Here is a 27,389-nt window from a genome sequence, read left to right as displayed (position 1 = left end):
TAAACACGTGGGACAGTGAGTAACCCAGGGCCCATCAGTTCTGCACACCGGGGGAGGTTTTGCTAGTTGGTTCTCAACTAAGATGTTTCTTTCCTACTACGAGGCAAGGATGGTGAGTGTGAGAACTTCACCGGCTGCAAGGCAGGGAGATTGCAGAGGGAGAGAAGCCTTTTCCAGAAACATGGCTGCTGTCTCGTTCATTTCACAGAGAGCGAATGGAAGGGCACGCATCTCCTGAGCTCTAACACTTGACAGATGTGTGCAGCATCACATTCGGAACAGGCGAGCTGGGGCAGGAGGGATAGAGTGGACAAAAACACCAGTCTTGGGCTAAGACCCTTCAGCCTTTGATAGACTAGCCAGGAAACAAGAAATGATCCGTCCTCAGGTCCAATGTGGTGCATGAACCACGAAGGCTGGAACCTAAAGATTGCACGGTGTTAAACTAGAAAGAGAAAACAAATTGTCAGATTGGACCAAAATAGACATGTTTTCCTTCACTAGGTCATTCTTGAGTTTTGTCCTATTTCTTAGGGAGGCAAGATAAGGAATTGACACCAGAACTACATTGGGTATTATTCCTTGTTGTTTGGTGTGTATAGTTAGGGTTTAACTGACTACTTAGTCAGTGCATAGAGTTTGGTTGTACGTTTTGTGGAGTCCCTGGCTCTCCAAGGACCTCAGATTTCCTGTTGTTGTCAGGGAGCCCAGTTTCTCCCCAGACCCTCAACACAGGCCTGAGTGAGCTTTATTCACTGTGTCTTTATACTGCAGTGACTGCCTTGAACAAAAACAAAGGTGAACCCTGCGTCCAAGAGAGGTAAGGTAACAGGAAAAGTTAGGCTAGGTAACAGGTCAAAGGGAATAAAAATAGGCCCTCAGAGGGGGGTGGGAAGGTGGACCAGACACTAGATCCACAAGACTATAAAGTCCCATCACAGACGCATGTCAAGACACGTGAACAAAGACCAGTGTCGAGAAAGTAGGATAAGCAGAGGTCACACACAGCGGGACACAGGAGGCGATGGGGTTGCCACACATGTCAGGGAGGTGAGAATTAGAAGGAGAAAGGGTACAAATCTGTAATAAGCTTTTTTTTTAAAAAAAAAAAATCTTAATTTGTTAAATGAATGATTGCCACTAGCATAATTGTTTTATCTTAGCCCCAAAAGATTGGAGTTAACTTTTACTCTTGCCTGTCATGGGACTGTGGCCACAGAAAGGTGCTTCTCCCAGGCCAGGGATTGTAGGCATGTCTGCCCCCACCCGCACCATGTTCCTGTTCCATCTGATTTTTCCCAGTCATAATTTGCCTGGTGTGAGAAATGTGCTAGAATACAGGTACATACAGGGCACTGTGGGAGCGTCAAGGAGAGAATCCGAAGCGGGGGGAGTCAGAGAAGGCCTTTGGAAACTTGTGTTGAAGTGAAGGGAGAATCGGGACAGGCTGTGGGTGGGGTGCTGTGGGCAGAGACCAGGCCAGCACTCTGTGCTTGAGAGCCAGGTGGAAAAATAAAGCAGCTCAGAGAGGGCCTGGGGCAGGCAAACCCAGGACCCAGGCTGAAGGTAGGGAAGGTGGATCCCTCTAACCTCACCACTGTGCCGTAGGCCACGCTATGATCTTTTGGAAGAGGTAGAACAGTTGCTCAAAGAGAAGTCACCCCTTGATCTACCCTTGTTAGTCCCCCGAGGGAAGTGCTCACACCCTCATGACACACTCCACACGGACTGCAAAGGTAAACATGAGAAGAGCCCAAGAAAGGAAACAGGGTATTAAAACAGATCTGTGAAAGCGAAAGCAGAGTCTGTGCGTAGAAGCATAAAGTCAGTAGCGTGGGAGGTGGAGGTGTGTGGTGAGTTCTTCTGCTGAGGAGACAGAGGGGGGCTTTGTGTGGCGGCCGAGCACACTGGCCTCCTATCTCTGGTGGTGCCACACGGTGCTGGGAACATGCAGGGGCTCCTCCTCGCGTCTCTTCTCCTCTCTGCTCTGTCACAGGTACGTTCTCTCTCCTCACTCCTTCCCTTCAGGAGACCCCAGCAGTTCTTATTTCTTCAGGTCGAACGTAGGAAAAGAAGAAGATGGGAGAAGAGGAGGGCAAATTCCTTGTGGAACGACTGCATGAAAAATAGGGAGCCATTTTCCTCTGCAAATAACGTTCCGTTTCAGTTTATTAGCTTCAGGAAAGAAGTGGAAAACATTTCTGCCTTTCAGGGAATGGCACTGAATCCGACTTTCGATATGTTTGAACAGCTCCCAAACTTTAATAATACATACATATTTTCTTTATTGGAGTTATAACACACAGCGCGTACTTGGGAAGTGGCAGCCCGGCCTGGTGGGGTGGGGTGAATGGTGCCTCCTTGTGTGGGCTCCAGGCTGGGGTTCAACTTTCCAGAGTCGTATGCAAAATGTGCAAAGAGACACTGGAAAAAAACGTGACCACTTTCTTCAGTTAAGCCTGTTCTTGTTTGAAAGGAGCACTTCAGAACATTTATGTTTGGAAAACATCTATGACTTTGTCTTTTTCTCAACTCATGTGTTTCTCAGTTTTCATGAAAGGGAATCAGTCCATGGAAATTCTGAAATATTTCAAGCAACAAACCAAAGGGAAGTTGAATTTAATATGAGTAATTCATTGCCTTAGTATTTTTAAGTAAGATTAAAACAGGGTGACTTATTTGTGGATTTATTTACATGGTGGAGGTTTATAGCTTGCACAGAGGACAGAGCTTTTGAAACCTTCTGGTGGTTTAGAAAACACAGAGGTGTCTGTGAGTTAGCAGTCGATTGGGGTGGTAAGTAGTGGATGTAGCTTAGAAAACAAAGGGTTGAAATTGTTATATAGATAGAGATTTAAGATCTTAAAAACGTCATAACAAGAATCTCAGTGGTATAGTTTATTCCCACTGTTTTGTGTGTGTTTGTGTGTGTGTGGGGGAGCCGCACATTTCCCCATCTCCCATTCTACTGTTTTCAACTGTGAGAAAAAGATGACCATTACTGTGGACTGAAGGCTACAACATATTCCTAAACAACAAATATTCCAATATAGAGAGAGATGTGTCAAAAAACAAAAACAAAAAACACAAACAGATGTTACAGATAGAGCAACAAGAAAGTATTATTTTGCCATTATAAATTTTTGAAGGCTCTGATCATACCTACTATTTATTGAACGTCTGCTATGTGCCAAGTACTGTGCTCGCTACTTTAGTCATTATCTTAATCCTTAAAATAACCTTGTTTGGTAGTTATTATTAACCCCATGTACAGAGCAGGACTGAGACTCAAAGATCAAATAAATGATAGAAAAAAATTATTTAAGGTCACAGAACTATACTAAAGCTCAGCTTTGTCGTCAAAACCCTCATTTTCTATTGCGTTATTCTGATGACTCCTTTGTTGTTTTGAAATTTTGATTTTGAAAACAATCAAAATACCTGAAGAAAAGATATATACAATTCTTTGTATTCACTAACATATTTGCTATTTCTGGGACTCTTCACGTTTTCCTGTATTTCTGAATTGCTATCTATTGTACTTTCCCTTCAGACTGAAGATCTTCCTTTAGTATTTCTTTGTGAGGCAGGTGTGCTAGCAACAATTTCTCTCGGTTTTCGTTTATCTGGAAATGTCTTCAATTTCACCTTCATTTTTGAAAGAGTTTTACTGGAGGTAGAATGACAGTTTTTTCATTTGTTTTGTTTTTTGTTTTTTTCCTTTCAGCATTGTCTCTGGGTGTCTTGTTCTCTGTCTCCTCCTTCTCCTTTTTAAGACAGCATTTTAAAAGAAGTTTCAAGGTCACAGCATATTTGAGAGGAAGGTACAGAGATTTCCCATATGCCCCGCACCCCCACACATGCACAGCCTCCCCCATTATCAACATCCTCCACCAGAGTGGTGCATTTGTTACAATTAAGGACTGTACGTGGACACGTCACCATCACCCAGAGTTCATAGTGTATATCAGGGTTCAGTCTCAGCGTTGTACATTCTATGAGTTTGGACAAATGTATAATGGCATTTATCCACCATTAGAGTTTATTATACAGAGTATTTTTACTGCCTTAAGCAGGCTGTGTGCTCTACCTACTTACCTCTTCCCTCAATCTCTGGAAACCACTGATCTTTTTACTGTCTCCATAGTTTTGCCTTTTCCAGAATATTTGGAATCCTGCAATATGTGGAATATTTCCAAATATTTGGAATCCTACAATGTGTAGAATTTTCAGATTGGCCTCTTTCACTTAGTAATCTGCATTTTTTTCATGGCTTGATAGCTCAGGTTTTTTTTTTAGCACTGAATAAGATTCCATTGTCTGGATGTATTGCAGTTTATTTCTCCCACTGAAAGACATCTTGGTTTCCTGCTTTTGATGAGAAGTCAGATCTCATTTTTATTGTTATTCTCTTGTATATAACACTTTCCTTTTCTCAGGCTACCTTCAAGATTTTCTCTTTATCCTTGGTTTTCAACAGTGTTACCCTGTGATCTCAGAGATTATATAGAAATGCTTCAAGGCTGGAAAGATAAACAGGTATCCCAGGTGGACAGTTTTGGGAATGGGCATTTTATTAGACGGAGCAATATAAAGCACAGAGGAGAAAAACCGACCTGATTCTAGTAAACGGCAAGGCATAGGAGGACAGCGCATTGAGAGCGAAGGCTAGAGAGGAAGGCAGGAGCCAGCGCAGGCAGGACTGTAGGTACCATGCTCAGAAGTTTGGGATGTATACTGTAGACAGTAGGTAACCACTGCTGGGCTGTAAGGAGAATAGTAGTAAAATCGGATTGTGTTTTTTAAAGAGCTCCCTCCAGCAACAATGTGGTAAATTCATTTGAGAAGTCGTTCTTGAGGGAGGCAGACCAGGTAGGAACTTACTGCATGGTACTTATTAGCAGTGGAAACGGGGCAAGAGTGGCTGGTTCTAGGGAGATGAGCATGATAAGCAGGATTAGTCATTGAATGGCTGTGGGAGGTGAGGGAGAGGGAAGTGACCTGGATGACTTCTAGTTTCCTGACTCCAAACTTGGGAGAGGCTGTCTGGGGTGGGGGAGGGGATGGTGAGGTTTGCACATGAGCTTTCCTGCAGGATATGCTTGTGGACAGATGTCCAGCAGGCAGTCAACTGCATGGGTCTAGAGCTCAGTGGAGAAGTCGTGGATGGAGATTTAGTTTTGAAGCTTGAATAGGGTGGAAATTGAAGGCAAGGGGCTGCATAAGATTACCAAGAGACAATGTGCAGAATGAGAAAAAGCAATACGTTAAAGTCATGAAATCCCAATAGGCCTAAATCAAAGTCAAATTTAGGGTAGCAGGAGCCTGCAAAGGAGATTGAGGACGTATATTGAGAGGCAAAGGTAGAACTGGGAGGGCCTGGTATCATAAAAGCAAAGAACAAGGGAAAAGGAAATACAAAAGTGGAGAAGAGAGTAAAAATAATGACTGTCTGCTTCTCAGTTCTGCACAGTTTCAGCAGTGGTTACCCGGGACTCCTTGCCAGGTTCAGTGGCCTCTCGGCCAGCCTCATGTTCATGGAGTCTCTATGTCTTCTCGTTACTCCATCTCGCTAAGGCATTTGACTCTTCCCCAATCCTCTCCTCTTGGATTAGGACATGACCATCTTTGAGGAGACCCTTATTGTGCTTATCACATGGGGCTAATAACTACTCCATACTGTTGTTGTGAAGGTTAGATGGTATGAACATATGAGGTACTTGGCACATAGGCAGGACCATGTTCTTTGATTAATAAATAAATATTTATTATAGAAAACGAGACCGACATTAAGTAAAGAGCTTGCCTCAAGAAACTTACATTCTAGGTATGTGACTCAGAAAATAAACAAGTAAAATATATAGGTAATAAAGTAGGTGGTAAGATGGTCTAAGGAGAAAGGGCTGGGGTAAGGTACTGTTTTATAAAGGGTGGTCAAGGAGGGTCTCACTGATGAGTTTGCACACAGACCTGAAGAAAGTGAAAGAGTGAGCCGTGAAGATACCTGGGGAAAGGGCATACTTGGAATATTCAAAGAACGAGGAGGCCGTTGTGGATGGAGTAAGCAAGCAAGGGGGTGAGTGGCAGTGGGCAAAGTAAGATGGGGGGTAGGGACCAGATGCTACCAGGCCTTCAGGGGTAGTGTGGATTTTACATTGAAATGGGAAGCCACGAGGAAGCCACCCCTTATGAGCAAGGAATGACATGAATTGAGGTATGATTGACATGTAAAAAGATGTACATGTTTAATGTATACAATTTGATGATTTCAGGGGTAAGTATATACTCATAAATCATCACCACCATCAAGGCCATAAACATGTCCATCACCTCCCAAAGTCTCCTCCTGTCCCTTTTATCATTTTTTTGTGTGTGTGTGTGGTAAGAACATTTAACATAAGATCTACTCTCCTAGAAACTTTAAGTATCCAATATAGTATTGTTAGCTATAGCCACTATGCTGTTTAGTAAATCTCCAGAGCTTATTTATCTTGCATAATTGAAACTTTGTAGCCTTTGACCATCACCTCCCCATTTCCCCGCCCCAACACCCAGGTGCTAGCAACCACCATTCTACTCTTCTCTTGAGTCTATTTTAGATTGCACATGTAAGTGTGAGATGATAGCTCATTGTGGTGTTGATTTGCATTTCTCTGATGATTAGTGATGTTGAGCCCCATTTCTTATACCTGTTGGTCATTTATATGTCTTCTTTGTACAAATATCTATTCAGGTCCTTTGCCTGAATAATACATAAAAAGTAACTTGTTTATTTATTTGTTTTTGCCATTGAGTTGTATGAGTTCCTGATATATTTTGAATATTAACCCTTCGTTAGCTATATAGTTTGCAAATATTTTCTCCCATTATGTAGGTTGCCCTTTCATTTTGTTGATTATTTCCTGTGCTGTGTAGACACTTTTTAGTTTAATGTAATCCCACCTATTTACTTATTTTTTAAAGAACCATTCTGCTGGGTAGAGCATATAGAGGACAAAGGGGAAGTAAGGAAAACCTTTAGGAGACCATTATAATCATCAAAATGAAAAATAATGGTGGCTGTGGTAGCAGTAGGGTTATTGAGAAACAATTAGAGTACCCATTTTGAAGATACAACCAACAGGATTTACTGATGGGATTGGATGTAAAATGTGAGAGAAGAGTCAAGAATGACCTGACTTCAGAGTATTTTGGAAAAATGAAATTGGCATCTGCTCAAATAGGGATGTGCATGGAAGAATAGATTGGAGTGAGAAATTGGGAGTTTGTTTTTGGTTATGTTAAGTTTGCTATGCCTATCAAATATCTGAGTGGAGATCTGTTTGTAGGCAGTTTGAGTTTCAGTTCAGAAGAGAGGTCTGGGTGGGAGATATGAGATATAGTGAGGGAAGGTATTTGAGAGGTCTTAACCACAGGGTCTCCAATGTTTAGAAATGAAGACAATGAGAAGAAACCAGCAAAGGAGACCGAGAAGGAGCAATCAGTGAGAAAGGAGGAGTGAGAAAGAGTGATGTGTTGGGAACTGCGTGAAGAAAAGTTTAAGTGTCAAATACTGATAGATATGATTATTATTCCTCACTACACTGTAGTCTACCAATTTGGAGGAAACCTTCTATTTCTATAAAACCTCTGAAATTCGTTTGAGGAATCCTTTCTAACATCACCTTTATTATCAAATGAAGTTCTGCCGCAGGGCACAGGGTGCTGGGCCATTACACACAACACCGGAAGGAAGGCCTGGAGAAGTCTCAGAAGTGCATCATCGGAAGCAGCTTTGCCACTGGCCCTGTAAATGCCCTCAGAAACCCAGGTGCCCTCCTGGAGTGAGCTTGGTGAGGGATGGCTGTGGATGCTGCAAAATCTGTGCCAAGCAGCCAGGGGACATCTGCAATGAAGCTGACCTCTGCGACCCGCACAAAGGACTGTATTGTGACTACTCAGCAGACAGGCCTTGGTACGAGACTGGAGTGTGTGCATGTAAGTGTCTTCTGCAGGACCTCCTGGAAAACGTTGAGTCTAGACAGGATATTTTTCTGTAACTGTTAATTTGGAATAATCAGCTTAGTTTTGCTAAATATGAGGTGAGTTTATCTTTCACGCACCAGTGGGACTGGCTTTGTCATATTAGACCATGTGAAATTAGCAGATGTTTACACATGTTCAGAAACGTGTTATTTTTGTAGCATTGAACTGATCTTACGGTTGTTCTCAGGTAATTGCTTTTAAGGACTGACAATAGGAAAAAAATTGTAACTAGTCTGACTTCTCAAAATTTTAGCCAAAATGACAGCTTTTGTTAATACTGTCAAAATCAATTTGAATTCAGCCTTTTTTGTAACTAAAAAATAATCTTGCTTAAAATGTAAGGATGTATATCTAGTACTCAGACATACTGCTTTAATCTCAGCCTTCCCATCTATCCATCAAGTAACTGCACTTTTTACTGACGCAGATTTGTGAAAAAGAAGGTAGGGGAACCCCAAATCACAACCTGTCCCTTAGCTTTATGGGTCTTAGCTCTAGAGTCTGATTGAGACCATCTAAACCTATAAAACCTTGACAATAATTCAGAATGCCGACCTACTTAGGATTAAAAAATGAAATTTCTAAGGGAAGAGAAATACTCATTATTAGCTGGGTAGTTTAGTCTCTCTGTAGAAAAATTCAGGTGGGAAGGCCAAGTACTCTCAGAAGTTTGGTTGTGACCAAGAAATGAGAGCAAATTCTTGGAGTCAGGCTGCACGGATGGAGCCATTCAAGTTTGATAGATAGCGTGATGCCCCTGTCAGCATTATATTATACTGGTTAAGAATATAGGCTCTGTGTTCAAATTCTGGGCTCTATCTGCTGAGTGACCTTGATCACGGTGTTTAACCTCTCTGTGCCTCAGTTACATCATATGTACTTCCTATCTTACAGAGTTGCTAGTAGGATCAAATGCAAACGCAAAACCCCTAGAGCATATCTGGTATGCAGTAGACTCTCAAAAATATTATTATTCATGGAAACTCAACAAGGAAAAAACATGACCTCTCAGACTCTGGCATTCAGGAGACCCCTTTCTCCCAAACAATGCTGGGCAAGTTATTTCATTAACCTACCAAATATGTAGTGACCAATAATGTTTTATTGGAACACAGCCATACCAATACAGCCATATATAGTTTATGGCTGCTTTACAATTCCAGAATGTAGCTGTGGAGACTGAGACTGAATAGTCTATAAAGGCTAAGATACTTACTATTTAGCCCTTTACAAAAAATTTGATCAATGCTAGCAATAAATGGTTTTTCAATGTTTTGGTCTCAGGACTTTAGTCTTAGAAATTAGCAGGACCCAAAAGATGTGCTCTCATTTCATGCTCACAACCAAACTTCTGGGAGTGCTTGGTTTTCCCACTTGGGCTTTTCTAAAGAGACTAAACTGCCCAGCTAATAATGAGTATTTCTCTTCCCTTAGAAAAAAGGACACAAAGAGCTTTTGTGTATGTGAGTTATCTCTATAGGTAGTTAATGGGCTAGCCATTTAAAAATATTTGTTAATTCATTCAAAAATAACAATCCCATTGCAAATTAATAGGAATAATATATTATTTATGAAATAAATTTCATTTTCCAAAACAAAGAAAAATTTAGTGAGAAGAATGGGATTGTTTTATGTTTTTGCAAATCTAATGTCTACCTTAACAGAAGGCAGCTACATTCTCACATCTGCTTCTGCTTTCAGTCTGTTGCTATGTTGTTTTGGTTGAAATATATGAAGGGAATTCAGCCTCACACAGATATGTTGTTGGAAAAGAAAGGAATATTTTCACAGACTTTTCAGATAATTGTGAATATTCTTTTTTGATGTTGTATTAAAACTTGAAACGTGGTAGTTTCTTAAAAATTAGCTACATCATGGAATCTAAAACTGTCATGTAGGGTGTCATGCAGGGTCTCTGCTCCCGCTCCCCACACAAGAACGCAGGATATGGTGAGGCCAAAAAGGAACACCCACAGAGCCATAAGTAGGGAACTCATATCACTATATTCTCGCTGGCGGCATCCGCCTCTCTGCAATCGCTCTTGCTAGCTCAGCCACCATCTTCTTGCTAGCCTCCCATTTTTTCTGCTAGCGTAGCCGCAGCAGTTATATTAGTGGCCATTGGCTCACTGGTTACAGCTGATGGCCAACTAGCCACAGCTGATGGCCATTTACTACCTGAGCCAGTACCTTTCTATGTGAGGCCGAGAACCTGGAGACTGCTTTCTGGGGCTCTGTCCCCACAAAAACCATATCGATGAACCACATCAATGTCAAATTCTGTGACATTAAAATACATTGGTCTATCCAAGACCCATTGGAATGGGTCTTTTACTCATGCATAATTTTGTACTACTATGCATTGGTTACTTGGAAAATCTCAGTTTGGAAAAATGGGTTATGTAGTTCCAAATGTTGATAACATTTAATGATACAATTTTTAGAAAATCACATTAATTAATACGAATTTCATCAGAAAAGTCTACGTATTGGGTAGAGGTGGATACAAGTCTTTCAAAATTCTAATTTTTGCTTGAAAGTTTGAACTCTGTCATGGGCAATAAATACCATCAGTTGTTTTCCTTGAAGTGACAGGCTCACTTTGTTGATTTTCAAGAAAATGTCTGCCAAATACCCAAGTCTGAACAACCATGGTTTATCTGTCAGTCATTTCTTCAGGTAAAATTCCCACTAAAAATCTGGTTAGTCTGGCCCACAACTCAAACGATTGCATAGGTGTTTTTCCTCATGATAACTACTGTACTTTGTTACAACACGTACAGAGAAACTCTATGTATACTTAATATTTTGTCACAAAGAATATTAAAAAGACATGTATTTGATGGTTAAGATTTAATAAAATTAGTAATTTTTACTGTGTCATCAAAGACATTCTTAAGTAAAACTAGTTTTCTTTCCTTTTTCTTTCTTTTTTTTAGAAAGTACATTTATGTACAAGTGCATGGCAGGGAAAAATACAGTGCTTAACCTGTACAGTTTGATTCACGATAATGTGACAACAGCAGTTTTAGCCACCATTACTTTCGCATCATCAGTACAAATACCGACACAGTGAAAACAGTTAGTCACATCTTAGTGCTCTGAAAAAGAGTTTTGACCTTGCAGATTCTCTGAAAAGTCCTCCCACGGTCAAGGGGTTCGTGGACCAGACTTTGAGAACTGCTAATCCAGGTCAAGAATCCCCCTCAGAGCAAGTGAAAGTTTCCTCCAATTCTTTTTTTTTTTTTTTTAAATCAGTTACCATGCAGTACTGTAGTTAAACAAATTATAACTTTTTCAGCCATTCACATATCCTAACTTCCGAAGAATATATCCTAGCCTATTGTTGGACATCTGGGGAAACCTCAGTCTCAGCGGCCACCAACCCATCTCTCAGACTTACAATCATTATCTCACTGCTGTACTCATAGTGGTTTTCTATTAACTTTACTCCACAACAGGCCCTTCCCTTGGGTCTTAATTCTGGAAGTGGCCATTGGGGCCTGAGAGTCTACAACATAATGAAAATGTCTCATTTTTCACCTTTTACAGATGTTTTCTGAAGGAAGTTCCAGGTGGGGCCTAAGGAACTGAGAACTTTATCAAGGAGATAGCTATTTCCTCTATGATTTGTAATTGGAGGTCTAGACTATCAGTTATGGTTTCTTTGGTGATTTTGCTCTTTTCTCTTTTCAGACCTTGTAGCTGTGGGATGTGAGTTCAACAGGGTATATTATCATAATGGCCAAGTGTTTCAGCCCAACCCCCTGTTTAGCTGCCTCTGTGTGAGTGGGGCCATTGGATGCACACCTGTGTTCATACCAAAACTGATTGACAGTCACTGCTCTGGGGCTAAAGGTGGAAAGAAGTCTGATCAATCAAACTGTGGCCTGGGACCATTACAACAGCAGCTCTCAACAACCTACAAAACAATGCCAGGTGCTCCTAAGTAGAACTGCTTTTCATGTATGACTTGTGGCTTACTTCATGTTCCTTTTATGTACTATAGATACTCAGTAAGCACCTACTGATTGGTGGTCAGTGTGAGATTTAGTTTGAGTGCGCTGTCTTATTCAGTCTCTGCCTCAGTCTCCTGAAAAGGAAAATTTAAAATGTTTTAGATATTTTTCAGTAAAATATTTTAGTGTTTAAAAACTCAACTAGGTCAGGAAAACTATTCTAAAATCTTTCTACCTCTGCTTATTCTCACTCAACATTTTCTCAGGAAAATGGACCAAATGTTGTTCATAGGTACCCTGGAGAAACTTTTATTTGTATTGTTATGTTATGGCCAACAAATGTGAACTATCCAGTTCCAAAAATTTTCAAAGGCCACTTTCCTATATGATAAAAGCAGAAATGGAAGGCTATTGATTTAAAATATTTGAGGACGTGATTTGAATTTATAAATGTTTTTCAAAAAATACAAAACTACTGATATACAATTTTCCTTTAATTACCAACCTCCCTCTCTCTCAACAAACACACACACAGGCAATCTAACGTAGGTTAGCCAGGTATGGAATATGCAATGATTCTTTATTTCTCTTCTTGAGCACTTGGCCATATAGAGTCGGTATATTCATAAACCTTGTATTCTGGTCTGCTCTAAGTTAGCATCTTATTTCAGTGCCAGGGTATTTTGGGGATAGGAGTTTCAAATGCCAGCAAATGATGCACAGACGAGGCAGGACTCAAAAGGGGCAAAACTGATGCCTGGCTATTGTTCACATCTGTGTTTTCATCCAGGAATCAAGAAAGACTTTCTCTTGAAAGTTAGAGCTTAGTGAATTAAAGGTGCCATGGAAATGCAGGATAGTTATAGCTACTAAAATCTCCCAAGTGTACTTACATTATGTGGATATTTAATAAAAGCAACTGTAATCAGAGAAATGAGTTTTAGATATTTAAAAACTAACTCTGTGACAGGAACATCCTCAGGGATTCCAAGTGTCATGCGGGAGACCCTGCTCGCTGCGCCATTTGTCGTGCCGGGCGGCCTGCGGGGTCTCTGGTCCCGCTCCCCTCATAACGCAGGATATGGTGAGGCCAAAAAGGAACACCCACGGAGCCATAGATGGGGGAGTCATACCACTATATTCTCTCTGGCGGCACTATACTCTCACTGGAGGCTGGATCCACACTGTCTGCAAACCGCCATCCACACTTGCCAGCCCAGCCGCCATCTTCTTGCTAGCCCCCATTCTTCCTTCCTCTTCTCTCCGTAGCCGCAGCAGTTATATTAGCGGCTAATTGGCTAACTGGCTACAGCTGACGGCCAATCAGCCACAGCTGACGGCCATCTACTACCCCAGCCAGCACTCCTCCACGTGAGGCCGAGAGCCTGTAAACTACTTTCTGGGGCTCTGTCCCCACACCAAGTATGCCAGTTAATTTGAAAAAAAATTTAACAGGTGGTAGTGAATTTGCATTTATCATACATAGTTATTCAGCTAATGGCATGACACTGCTAATGGTAAAACTTCTGAAATTATATGCCAAATTGTTCTTTTTTCAAAACGTACAGGAACAGTTGGTTTTCTGCATTGGATCTGACTCAATGTAAGTTCTCATAAGCCATGTGTGAACCTCCCTGGTGAGAGAGACTACCTTAGAGAAGCAGTTTGCCACAAGTGAAGCCCTTTGGATCAAGTTCCAGTTGGTCTCATTTGTGGAGTCAGAGCAGTTTCAGTGGATGCTCTAGGAACCAGTTTGGAGGTGTCAGATGCTCCTTCTTAGTGGTTAGTGCTTTGCTACAAATGAGAAAATCTCTCCAAGGGTTCTTTGGTAATTGAGAATTAAGCCTAGGTATGTTTCAAAGGAAGTGTATTTTCAGTCTAATGTCTCTCTTTGCTCAACTGTGAAACTGTATTTATGAACCCAAACAGGAATTTGGCTTTTAAAATCAAGAACAACAAATATGTATTTAGTTAATTCCAGATGGTTTATGGTTGGAATATAGCTTTTGCTTGGTCAGTATAAAGCATGCAATGACATAATGCACCCATGCTTTTCTCACTGCTCACCAACCACTAAACTTTTACTTAAAAAAATCTCTTCTAGTTTTCTTGCTTTTTAATGAACGTTAAGCAAATTCCTGAACTGCAGCTCTTGGCTTAACTTTAAGTGGGGTTATTTGTAATATGATAATCTAACCTACCTTTATTTATTGCAGATGGGTGCCAGGCTTTTAATCTGCTTCCTGCATTGAGGTCTTTAAATTGTTGCCTACCTTCCAGGTATCTTCATGTTTCTGCTTCCTCTCCCTCAGTTCTATGTGCAATTGCAAAATCTTACTGTAATAACACTGAAAGCAGTATCAAAGTATCATTGTATTCAAAGACAGCACATACTTCAAAGTGACTGGTATTTCCTATCAAGAAGGCATTTTGGGGGTTCTTTTGAGTTTTAAATTGATATTTTGAAGTAATGTAGCCAGAATTTTGAAATGTTCAACTGAAAACTCACATCACTACTTTATTCCCAAAGCATCCATTTTAGGATGCATATTAAACTAAAGGAAGTGCTTTGAGACAGTAAACCAATATTTAGTTTGCTTAAAATGAACAAAGGGCCCGATTCATTCATGAGCAGAACAAGAAGCTCCCAATGAATTTACAAGGAGATGGAAGAATTATTATACCGCTTTGTATTTTCTTTATATTCTCATTATTCAGTCCCTTCTCCTCCCTTGTTTCTCCTAAGCAGCTGGTAGTGGAGGGGGTTCCATCTATCCACCCACTCACCCACCCATCCATTCTTTTGCCATGTCTTTCTGTAAGTGATTTGAAATGGCTACTAGCCCCGGGAGGGAATACCATGGGTCCGATACCACAGGGAATGTAATAAGCTGAATGAATACAATAGATTTCACATGACCATGATTTAGTATATGATTATTTAGATTAGTTCAGTGTAGAGAATTTTCTAAAAGACTAGGTTAAAACAGTTGAAGAAAGATTACTGATCTCCTTGATAGTCTAATTCTCAAATATAACTTTTGTATTTTAGATTTTTAACATATCATGAGATTTAACATTAAGACCACATCATCCTAATTGATATCTTAAATTCTCTAACCCTACTAATGTCTGTTTCAATGTCTGTTGGAAATAATATCAAGCATGAGGCAAGAACCAGAGAAAAGGCAGATCTCCATCAGAACATAAAGCTTAAGTTCAGTACTTGGAGTATAGGCTGAGCAGAAAGAAGCAAATGGGTACATCTACTCAATTTTTCAAAGATTTTTATTCCTCCTAAGAAATTGGACTTATACACTTGATTGAAAGGTAATTTGGGGAGTGGGAAAAAGAGAGAGAGAACGCTGAATTAAACCATAAGTTTATTTTATTCTGAGTTACAGTACATAAAATAAAAGTTCGTAAAAATAATGATAAAAATTATCTATCTACATAAGTACATATATATGTATACACATGTCCTTTCCCCCCCTTTATTTTAGCTTATAGGAATCTCCCACTTATTTGGAAAAGAAAATGTCTTGTGCAAGCAACAAAGTGGACCCCTTGCTCCAGAACATGTGGGATGGGAATATCTAATAGGGTAACCAATGAAAATAGCAACTGTCAAATGAGAAAAGAGAAAAGACTCTGTTATATTCAGCCTTGTGACAATAATCTGTCAAAGACAGTAAAGGTAAAATTTAATTAGATTTAGCTTCATTGTAATTCAGTATTATGAGACTCCTGAAAAGTGTGTGTGTGTATGTGTGTTTTGGAGGGATGGACAGTGGTTCCTATAGAATCACCTCATTAGAACTCTTAAAATCAAACACTCTCAGAGGAAAGCAGATATTACTCTAATGATATTTTGTGGGGAAAACATTATCAAGCAGAGAGGTAATGTTAACCTGTTGATTCCAGATACTTTTATCAGCTTAATAGTGTTTTAGATCAATTTACTAGTGTGGGTCTTGATCAGCCTGAATTCTTGTGGTGCCTCACCATGTATGTTGTTTTTTGAGAGTAGATCCTTTTCAGATTCTAACTTTTTTTTCTATATTAATTTTATGTAGTAGAATCAAAGAATCAATGGATAAAAGATTCTGGTTTGAACATATATATGAGAACAGACATTATCGACATCAGAGAAGTTCTGATCTTAGTTTTGTATCATCAACTTGGGGAACCACATCACTTCTAAAATGCTTGTGCTTAGATAGTAAACTTGCCAAATAAACGATAATGATAAACTATTCCAAGATTGTTTGGTGTAACTAGAGTTGGTCCTGTTTCTAGAACTACATAAGATGACTGTTTCAAGAGTAATTTTTAGGAATGCTACAAAACCCTCCTCATCCTTAAATTATTCCTTATCATATTAGAAGTTAGTAACCTAATTTAAAAGGGATTAAGATATTTATGCATATATCCATCCACTCAGAACTGTCTGAGCTGTATAAGGGAATTTGCTAATTCATAGGTAAAAAAACATTTAATAAGACATGGACCTTGATATTAAAAACAGAAATTTTCATTTATTGTGGCACTAAATAAAGGGTAGATAGCAAAAATTATTGGAGAGCGGCCTCTATAACATGATGAAGCAAGAACAGGGAGGACAGACAGGCTGCTAGTGAGGGGATTTTAAAGGTAGAAAAGAGTGCTGGAATTTAGCAACTATTAATATCCTGGAAATAATTTGTATCTGTGTGTTTGTGTTGTAAAATGTATTTAGTATCACTTTTCTATTATTGTAATCAAATTAAAAGAATAATTTTTTAATGTTATGTGCCTTTTCAGATCCCGAAAGGAAAAACGTGCCAACCTACTTTCCAACTCATCAAATCTGAAAAATTTGTCTTTTCTGGATGTTCAAGCACTCATAATTATAAACCCACTTTCTGTGGAATTTGCTTGGATAAGAGATGCTGTGTTCCTAATAAGTCTAAAATGATTACCATTCAATTTGATTGCCCAAATGAAGGGTCATTTAAATGGAAGATGCTATGGATCACATCTTGTGTATGTCAGAGAAACTGCAGAGATCCAGGAGATATATTTTCTGAGCTCAAGATCCTATAAAACCGAGCACCCAGAGGGAAAAGTTAAGGTTAGTCAATCACGTCATTACATTAAAAAGTTAGAATGGTTTTAAAAGGGTGGCAAATCCACCTTATTGGTTTAAAACAATATGAATGTCTAGCTCTTCTCAGATGACTGTATTTAAGGCATTAGGAGCTTTCAAAAAGGTTCTACTACAAATATATGTAAAAGTTGAAAACCTTAAAATTGAACTCTTAAAATATCTTATAATTATGTAATACACAGATACTTTGTTCTACCTACGTTTTCCATATATAATGGAAAACTACACAATTTATAAGAAAATATATTTTTTAAAGTACAAAACATATTTATTAACAGATCTTAATTTATCACTTATCTTTCCTGTAACAAGAAACCAAAGACCCAATCAATAATTAATATTTCAGTATTTTGTTAGTTTTGAATATCTAGATATGTAATAATTTTTATTGTTTAATACAACCTAGCAAAACTCCACGTTTTCAAGTTACCAAAGAATGTGGGAAACCATGTCTAAACATATATATACATATATATGTATATATGTATACATGTATATATATGTGCACATATATACATAAATATGTATATAGATGTATATATATACCATTATCATTACTGAAAAGCTTTGTAACAACCTTTTCATTACATCTATTCATTCTTTTTTTTAAAAATTAGTTTCAGGTGTACAAAACAATGTAATAGTTAGACACTTATACCCCTCACAAAGTGATAATCCCCCTCCCCAATCTACTACCCCTCTGACATCGTATGTAGCTGTTACAATTCCATTGACTCTATTCCCTATGCTGTACTCCACATCCTGTGACCATATATATATATATAAAATTATAGTTGAAATTCAGTTATTCAGCTTCAGGTGTACAGCGCAGTGGTCAGGCATCTACATCATCCCTGAGGTGGTCTCCCTAATAAGACAAGTGTCCATCAGATACCCTACAAAATCTTTACAACATTGTTGATTATATTTCCCAAACTATCTTTTGTATCCTCATGGCAATCTTGTGGTTACCGACTGTGCTTTCTAATCCCCTCACCTTCTCCCTCATCCCCAACTCCCTCCTATCTAGCAGCCCTCAGTTTTTCTCTATATCGCTGAAACTGTTTCTGATTAGTTTGTTCCTTTATTCTATTTTTTAGATTCCATATATAAGTGAGATCATATGGTATTTGTCGTTCTCTGTCTGATTTATGTCACTTAGCATAATGTTCTCTAGATCCATCCATATCATTGTAAATGGTAAGATTACATTCTTCTTTATGGCCGAGTAATACTCCATTGTATAAATGTACCACAATTTCTTAATCCAGTCATCTATCAATGGGCATTTCGGTTGTTTCCACGTCTTGGCTATTGTGTATAGTGCTGCAGTAAACATAGGGGTGCATAAATGTTTTCAAATTAGTGTTTTTGGATTTCTCTGGATAGATACCTAAGAGTAGAATTGCTGGGTCATAAGGTAGTTTCATTTCCAGTTTTTCTGAGGTAACTCCATACTGTTTTCCATAGTGGCTGCACCAATCAGCAATCCCACCAACAGTGCACCATGGTTCCCTTTTCTCTGCATCCTCACCAGCACTTGTTGTTTCTTGATTTATTGACAGCCATTCTGAGTAAGGTGGTACCTCATTGTGGTTTTTATTTGCATTTCTCTAATGATTAGTGAGGTTGACCATTTTTTCATGTCTGTTGACCATCTGTATGTCTTTAGAAAAATGTCTTCTGCCCATTCTTTAATTGGGTTATTTTTTTGGTGCTGAGTTGAATGAGTTTTTTATAAATTTTGGATATTAACCCCTTATTGGATGTATCATTGACAAATATCTTCTCCCACTCAGTAGTATGCCTTTTTGTTTTATTGATGATTTCCTTTGCTGTGAAAAAACCTTTTAGTTTGATGTAATCCCATATGTTTCTTTTTTCTTTTACTTCCCTTGCCCGAGGGAATATATCAGTAAAAATATTGCTAAGGGTAATGTCTGCAAATTTACTTCCTATATTTTCTTCCATGAGTTTTATGGTTTCAGATCTTACATTTAAGTCTTTAATCAATTTTTAATTTATTCTTGCATATGGTGTAAGGAGATGGTCCAACTTCATTTTTTTGCATGTGTCTGTCCAGATTTTCCAGCACCATTTGTTGAATAGACTGTCTTTACCCCAATGTAAATTCTTGCTTCCATTGTCATAGATTAAATGACCATACAGGTATGGACTTATTTCTGGGTTCCCTATTCTGTTCCATTGATCTATGAATGTTTTTATGCCAGTACCATGCTGTAGTATGATTTGATGTCCCACTTTGTTCTTATTTCTCGATTGCTGTGGCTATTCGGGATTTTTTTATGGTTCCATATAAATTTTAGGATTATATTTTCTATTTCTGTGAAAAATGCCCTTGGTAGTTTGATAGGAATTGCGTTGAATCTGTACATTGCCTTAGGCAGTATGGACATTTTAACTACATTAATTCTTACTATCCATGAGCATGGTATGTATTTCCATTTATTTGTATCTTAGAAAATATTTTATTCTCTAAAACCTGGAATACTTTGTTGAAGATGTGTAAAAAGCATATTAAAATTTTAAAACTTTATCTGTACTTCGACAGTGGCCTAGGTTCCATTCAGATGATAATCATTATAAGGTGAGCAAGATTCTAGATTAATTCTTAAATAGGAATAGGTTAAACTATAAATAATGGGGGTGCCCCAAAAATGTATACACATTTTAAGAGATGTTATCTATGTATTACTTTTCGAAGTTGAATTGAATTACGGTAGCAATGTGTAGTATGACATTTGCTCAAAAGATGGTGTTAATCAAATGAATGCTAGCGTCACCATGCGATAGGCAGGACAGTTAAAGAAAACGGTGACAGCATGGCGGTTTGAGGAGCGCCAGACCATTTTGAAGTGGTATTTGAAATCTGAGGTCGTTGTGGAAGTACAATGACAAAGGAGGCGTGAGTATGCAACAGAACCTCCAACACGCCTAACAATAGCAGGCATTCGTGGTAAGTCTGAGACGCACGGTACTGTGTGTGATGTGTGCAAGGGAAGATCAGGGAGGCATCTTACAGCAACAAGTCCTGCTGCTTCTGCTGTGGTGCTGGAACAGTTTACATGCTCACCACGGAAGTCTACCAAACAATGTGCACGTGAGACAGGAGTTAGCAGCACAAGCATACGACACATTCCTGAAACAGAAAATTGGAAAGTTTTCATCCCAAGATGTGTATACATTTTTCGACACCCTCTGTATATAATTTCCATTGCCCTATCCTCAATATCAGTTCATTAAGGTTTCTTTGGGAAATAGAAAATGGAATTTCATTGGCCACTGTTGACAACTGTAATCTAAAAGTTTTTATACCAAATACTGTAAAAAACTAAATTTCCAAGATAAAGAAAGACCAAGAGCAGTATCCTTACTTTGAAAAGGAAAAAAACTTAAAAAATATAACACTAAAGAAAACAGAACAAATTATTTTGGTTCGAAAATAATTTGTTCCTAAAATTGCTTCCTGAATTGATAAATCATCCTATGGATTTGAAATATAAATTGTGATTAAAGATAAATAAATGTTAAAGATTAAAACTGGAGATAATAGTAACTGGAACAATTTTAGGAGACTAGTAGAGCCGTTTACTGCAAAGTTTGGAAGGTATCAAGCTTCATAACATCCTCTTCGCTTGTATAAACAGTGATAAGCAAACCAATAACAAGTAGTATTGTTTAAAAATATGGACATTTATTATAAAATCACTAATTTGATAACAAAGCATTATACTTAAAAATAATTTAATATAAATGTATGTTAAAATAAATGTAAACTGATTCTTTTGAGGGCAAACAAGTGGTTATCCAAAGAAGAAACAAAACCTCCATAAGAACTGTGACAAAACCTATCCCTGAAATTAGTGGGTATTATACAGAAATATTTACATTATGTTCAACTCCCTGTATTTATTTTTAAAGAATCAGATGAATTTAAACAATATAAAAACAAATTATAAATACAAAAAAAATCTGTACAAGATTTTATTGAACACATGATTATCTTGTATAAATGCCTCAATATAAAATTATAAATAAATACTAAAGAACTCTGTTCTCTCAATTTCAGAAAAGGGGGATTTTCTGAAGACAAATTTTTGAAGTTAAGGTACTATGACTTTATTAATTTGACACAACAAATTGTGATGAAATGGAACCACTCTTTCAGACAAAAATATTTCCTAATATGAAAAACACAAACTGGGCTTTCTGAATCACAAAAATTATGAAACACAAAGGTAAGATGACGTAAAAAATGTGAAATTAAGAAAAAGTAAAAGCAGTTTTTGGGTTTCTTTTTTACACAGCTATGCTTAATCTAGGTAAATCTTCCACAGGCATGCTTTTTGTGGCATCTAGCTGGTTATATTCCTGTATAAGTGATGATAAAGATGACACAGCTTCTGTGAAACAGCTTTCCTCCATCCCTTCAATTTGTAGATAGTGATGAAGATGAGCCTATAAATAAAAAAGGATAATGTTGACTATTTTCTGGAAATTTAATCCATATAACTATCCTATAATGTAAATATTCCTTATTAAAGTGATAGTTCACTCAGATTTACAAGAGAAATGAGAACTCAAATCCTATAAACTCCTGAGATTTCTCTTTTAGATAGTCTGAGTAAGCCTCTCCTCTTCAGTTATAATCAGTACCATGAATAGCAGACAGGTTCATCCTGATTTGTAATAGTGTTATTCTTGAAAATACATTTTAAATAGCCAAAATAAACACGTACAGTTACAAAGGTGTACTGATAATTACCTTTTTCTTATAGAGCCTCATGAATCTCTCTCTCAGTTCCACAAAGGTAGGCTTCACGCATGTGTTATTTGCTAAAGCTAATAATGAATGAGAATGACCCACAGGAGGTACTGAACATAGGCTGGTCTTCCAACCTTCTTGATTCCAGGAGACAAACTGCAGAGAAGGTTTTAATCTGAGATACAAGAACTCAGGGTAAGAAGTGAGGTACTAAAAATGTCTGCCATATTACGGCAGCCGACATTAGTTAAACTAGGACATTACTGATGGTACCCTTCTAATTGCTTAGTGTAGAATGTATACTGTTAGCAGTACAGTCTGACAGTGAACTAAGGGACATGTAGTAGGAGGACATCAGATTGGCTGTGATGGTGATTAGAAAAGCTATAAACACATTCCTTAACTTTAGAAATCTGGGGATGAAAAGAAATGAAGGTATTATAATTTTCCTTATTTGTAATTTAACAGAACAGTGTTCCTAAAAAATAAATTGTCAATAAATAGTAAAACGTAAACTTAGAAGCAGTAGTGGTGGTAATAAAAATAATAGTTAAATTTGCTGAACACTTTCAGGAAATAAAACATCTCACACATCACTCAGTGCTTTGTGAGTAACAATTCTGTACTGTTATCATTCTTATTTTACATTTGAGGAAAATAAGGCTCAGAGATGCTAAGTAGCTTGCACAAGGTCACACTTTAATTAAGTGGAAATGCTAGAATTCTCAGAGGCCATCTGAACTTCTATGCTACAGTCGCAAACAGTACACACATTTATTGAAAAACTGTAAAATCCAACCTTTCAATATTTCTGCGAAGATCTGAAATCTGGACATTTCCTCTAACCATGAGGGCACAGGCAAGGTAGAGATTACGTTTGGGATCAGCCCGAATTAGCTGGTGATGTTTACTAAAGGCATCTGAAAACATCTGATCCAACCTAGAGCAATGAGAGTCACTGTTTATACAAAATATTACATCTTTCTTTTGTGTATAACTATAAAATGAAAAGATAATCATCTATATGTAAATAAACTTCACACACAAATATGTTCTAAATCTCAGCTATCATTTTCTCAGAGCAATCTTTTATGAAGTATGAGAAGGAAATCATACAGTATCTGTGTTTTGGAATAAAAAGCTTCTGCAGTACACTAGTGATTTAAAAGTAGCTATAAAATGTTGACTATATCATTAGTGAGCTCTATGTAGTACTGATTTCTGAAACTTGAATTAGGAAACTTGTGTCATTACTTATTTCAGTATGCTTATCTACTTCATAGTATCAGAACTATCAAAACTAATTAAAAGCCTACAACATTAAGATACATCATCTGTAAAATACATCATCAATTAGTGATAATTAACAGGAAACTATCAAAGGGCAATCTTAGGCTCTTCTATAAAAGATGAAACTCTGTAGTAGTGATCCTGAAAACGGAGACTTCTACCGTGTTTCCCCGAAAATAAGACCTAGCAGGACAATCAGCTCTAATGCGTCTTTTGGAGCAAAAATTAGTATAACACCTGGTTTTATTTTACTATAATATAAGACCCGGGTCTTATGTTAATTATTCCATACACTGTGCAAGTTGCTTAACTTTTTAAGGTCATCAGCATCCCATGCTGAAAAAGCGTCCTACCTATTAGTTGGCATTAACTGGTTATTTGATAGTGGCTCAAATAAAAATCACTGTGACATTCCTGCAATATGGAATTTTTACCTTGCCAAAACTTGCACTATGAAAAAAATCTTTAATCTTGTTTTTACTTTATCATTTACATACTTTCCTCTTACAGAATTTGGCAGGACTTTTTCCCTCAGTTAACTGTGAATGCCAGTGTGACTGTTCCAAGCTTATCATCACTGTATATGCTTAAAAGTATCTTCCAACTACATTTTTTGTTAAGTAAACTGATGTTAAGTTTTATGCTTAGAAATGACACACAGTTATAAAACAAGGTGTTCTGGAAATGATCTATAACAGCTACCATACAGAGTAACATCTGAAAGCCTTCTATGGTGCTGGGCTGTGATTAGAGCTTTAAAAGATATTCTTAATATACCCAATAAGCATATGAGGTAGGCACTCCAACTCTCATTTGCACAGATGAAAAAAACTAAAGTAGTGGCGAATGTGCTACGAGAGAGACAATTAGGATTCAGACTTAAGTACATCAGACTTCTAAGCCCTTAAATCTTATATATTTACTTTTCATAAGTTTAAAAATTTAGTTATTATTCAGTTATTACTAGATTTAATTTCAAACAGTTTAATACTGATATTTTAAAATAATGACTTTTAAATAAAGATTCATATAATAGAAAAATGGCTGTCATCAACTGTATTTTATTATATAGTTTTCACAAAGAAAATGATATGAAGAAATAATTGGTTATTTTAAACTTTTCTCTTAAAATTAAAAAAAAATAATTCACGTGCTAAAGTGAAATAAACTGAAATAACGTTACTACATCTTACCTTCGAGGAGGAATGTTAACATCTGCCAGTGTATATAGAGGTGTTAGGCTTGACACGAGATAATGCAATTGAGGAAAAGGAACTAAATTCATGCTGATTTCATTAAGGTCCATATTAAGGGATCCTTCAAACCTCGCAGAGCTGAAAAATTAAAGTATGAGAAAAAAATTAATTTTAAAATTGTACACTTTGAATGTAGCTTGATTTATTCAGCAGGCATTTTCTTAAATCCTTTCATACTCTGTTCTTCAGTAGACTATATGCTTTTCTCCTGTATAACTGAAATGTGGTATCATGAACATGTTGTATAAAGAAAAAATATTACACGACATCTACAACAATTGTTATTTCTGGAATATCTGAAGTGTAACTAACACACCAACCATAACAGTTTGCTCATTACATAAATAGAGGGTACCAAAAATGTATACACATTTTAAGAAAGGAAAAAACTATATTAAATTGTAATAATATATGCTGATAACAAAAGATGAATATAAGTCACATTTGACTTCTGCAATTACAAGAGGTCCTCAAAGTGGTTACCATCAGCATAAGTTTAATACAGTTTTTTCCTTTCTTAAATTGTGTATATACATTTTTTGGTACCCTCTGTATAAAAAAAAATCTTAAAACACATTTTAGCTTGAGTTAAATACATATAGGTCAATAATTATTTCATTATTCTGTAAACTTCACTAAATTCCTCAAGGGTCTGCTGAATATGCTCTATAATTTGGAATACAATGATACCAAAGCAATCAAAGTCAAGGAGATATTTTGGACCAGCAAATGAGAGGTACAGATTAGCTGGTTTAAACGATTAAGATATCCTACAGTAAAAAAATGTTTCCTTTTGTCTAACCAAATGTTTCTCAAGTGTATCTACCACAAAACCTTTTATTATTTAATACCATGGAAATATTCCGTGGAATATTTCTGGGGAAATATTCTGCTGCTTTGGAGTCACAGAAATTAAAATTCTGGTTTATGACTCCAAGATTTGAAAACACTAGACAAAATAAAAATCAAAGAAGCTCCTACAACTTAACTAAAAAAAATTGCTACTACAAACATCATCAAAAACACAGTGAAGTTTTTAAATTGTTGTCAGGTATACACCATTAATAGGATTACCTTGTTAGGTTAAGCAGCAAATTTGCCACAATGTTGTTCATTGCATCAAAGGGCTTCTCCTGCCGCTTTTTAGAAGCCCCAGCACTTGAAGTCACCAGACTCTTTGGCTTTATAGTTGTCCCCAATTTTCCAGAATTCACCATGCAGTCAATTTTGCTAATGATGTCAAATAAAGACTTTTAAGGGAAAAACATTGGGAGAGAAGCTATTAAGAAGAGCGGACATAGATGACATTCTATCAGGAAGGAGAGAAGAGAAAGAAACAATTTAAACATTTTTTTCCTCTTACATGGGAAGGTTGAAAAGAATATTTCATATAAACACAAGCATAACACAGGAACGAATTTATACGCAATACGTCCATAAATGACAATGTCATTTCTTACTTGGTTGTCAATGGGCAGCACACAGTCTGCATGCTCATTCAGTTCCTTCATCGCCAAGATGCTATTATAAGGCGAAGTTATGACATCATCCTCACCAGAAGGATAAACGGAAGTCACGAGTCTGTATACTTCTGGGAATTCATCCTCAAGCACTTTTAAAAGAAATGTGCCAAGTCCAGATCCTGTTCCTGAGGATTAAAGTCCAAAAAGAAAAAGAACACAAATGGTTCCGAATTGTGAAGAACTTGGAATTTTATGGGTGTTTTTTGTAGAAATGTTTATTAAAAACTTTTAATTTTCAATTTATTCCTGTGATTATATACGGTGTTTCCCTGAAAATAAGACCTAACCGGAAAATAAGCCCTAGCATGATTTTTCAGGATGACATCCCCTGAACATAAGCCCTCATGTGTCTTTTGGAGCAAAAATTAATGTAAGACCTGGTTTTATTTTCAGGGAAACATGATATTAAATAATCTAATTTCATAGAAGGAAATGGGTACTGAGGCTTAAAGTCTTGAGTTCAATCTCTGGCTCTTACTGTGAGGTTGGGAGGGCTTTCTCTATTTCACCCTTTTTCAAATTTAAGTTACATTTATCTGATGCCAAAAGAACTGATTGAAGAGTAAAACAGTAAGACAGTCTTCAGTCTACACTTGGTGTTAGGCAACTTAACAAAACCAAACTATCTTAACCTCTTCGGTGCAGCAATATGCATCCTTAATGTTGAAGGACACTATTGTGACACAAGCAACTTAAACATTGAACTAAATCTGCTTACGCATGACCACCTTGAATTTACAAAATTTTCAGTTAGAAAGCTTTTCAACTACTTAAAAGCAGAAACTCTAGGAATCCCATTCAGGTAACTTTCTGGCACACACAGTTACATTTATATAAGTTCAGAAATTTGTAAGAACTTTAAAGAGATAAAACTGGAATCCTCTAACCTGGTGTTTTTCAAACTATGGGTTGTGAACCATTAGTGGGCTATGAAACTAATTTATTAGGTTAGGACCAGTATTTTCTTTTCTTAAATGAAACACTAGAAATATCAACGTGTCACATGTGGTGTGTGTAAGTAATGTTTTCTGAATCTTTTGTTTCAGTTTGTATGTGTGTATGTGTTTGGGCTGTGATGTGAAATGTTATTTCTTGCTGTTCTGATTTAAAAAAAAGTTTAAAAGCCAATGTGCTAACTCATGTAGATAAATATTAAAAAGGTATGATGTTAAAAATACTAGATGAAAGCGAGGAAGATTTTTTTCTGGTTAATCTTTAATAGGAAGGACTTTCTAAACATTATACAAAACCAGAGCCATTACAGAAAAGACCATTTTGTTTACATTAAAAATAAACAAAACTTAAATGTATATAAAACTCATACACAAAATAGGCAAACTTAGAAAAAAATCTTCTATATTTATGATGACTAAATTTCTTTACAATAAAGAGGTCTCACAA

General features: G+C 37.2%; 2 protein-coding genes across 2 annotated transcripts in view; one reads left to right on the top strand and one right to left on the bottom strand.

Annotated features, from left to right (window-relative positions):
- Positions 1 to 1,847: 1,847 nt before the first annotated feature.
- CCN6 (cellular communication network factor 6) lies at positions 1,848 to 17,214 on the top strand. Its single transcript, XM_019735029.3, has 5 exons — positions 1,848 to 1,996; positions 7,683 to 7,977; positions 11,722 to 11,964; positions 15,488 to 15,681; positions 16,788 to 17,214. Exons 1-5 carry the CDS (start codon positions 1,949 to 1,951, stop codon positions 17,067 to 17,069), a joined length of 1,062 nt encoding a protein of 353 aa, XP_019590588.3. The 5' UTR covers positions 1,848 to 1,948; the 3' UTR covers positions 17,070 to 17,214.
- A 3,612-nt stretch (positions 17,215 to 20,826) lies between these two features.
- The window catches only part of TUBE1 (tubulin epsilon 1), a 16,749-nt gene continuing 10,186 nt past the window's right edge, over positions 20,827 to 27,389 (bottom strand). The window contains exons 7-12 of the mRNA XM_019735027.3: positions 25,926 to 26,113; positions 25,540 to 25,715; positions 24,403 to 24,543; positions 22,719 to 22,859; positions 21,920 to 22,094; positions 20,827 to 21,612 (exon numbers count right to left, since the gene is read on the bottom strand). Of these exons, the coding sequence (XP_019590586.3) occupies positions 21,454 to 21,612; positions 21,920 to 22,094; positions 22,719 to 22,859; positions 24,403 to 24,543; positions 25,540 to 25,715; positions 25,926 to 26,113 (980 nt within the window). The 3' untranslated portion in view covers positions 20,827 to 21,453. The remainder of the gene's footprint in view (positions 21,613 to 21,919; positions 22,095 to 22,718; positions 22,860 to 24,402; positions 24,544 to 25,539; positions 25,716 to 25,925; positions 26,114 to 27,389) is intronic.

Source organism: Rhinolophus sinicus, chromosome 2 (assembly GCF_057876585.1).
Source record: "Rhinolophus sinicus isolate RSI-liver-muscle chromosome 2, RSI-T2T, whole genome shotgun sequence".
Lineage (NCBI taxonomy): Eukaryota > Metazoa > Chordata > Mammalia > Chiroptera > Rhinolophidae > Rhinolophus > Rhinolophus sinicus.
Note: the sequence above shows the minus strand (reverse complement) of the source record. Positions and strands in the feature narration are given on the sequence as shown.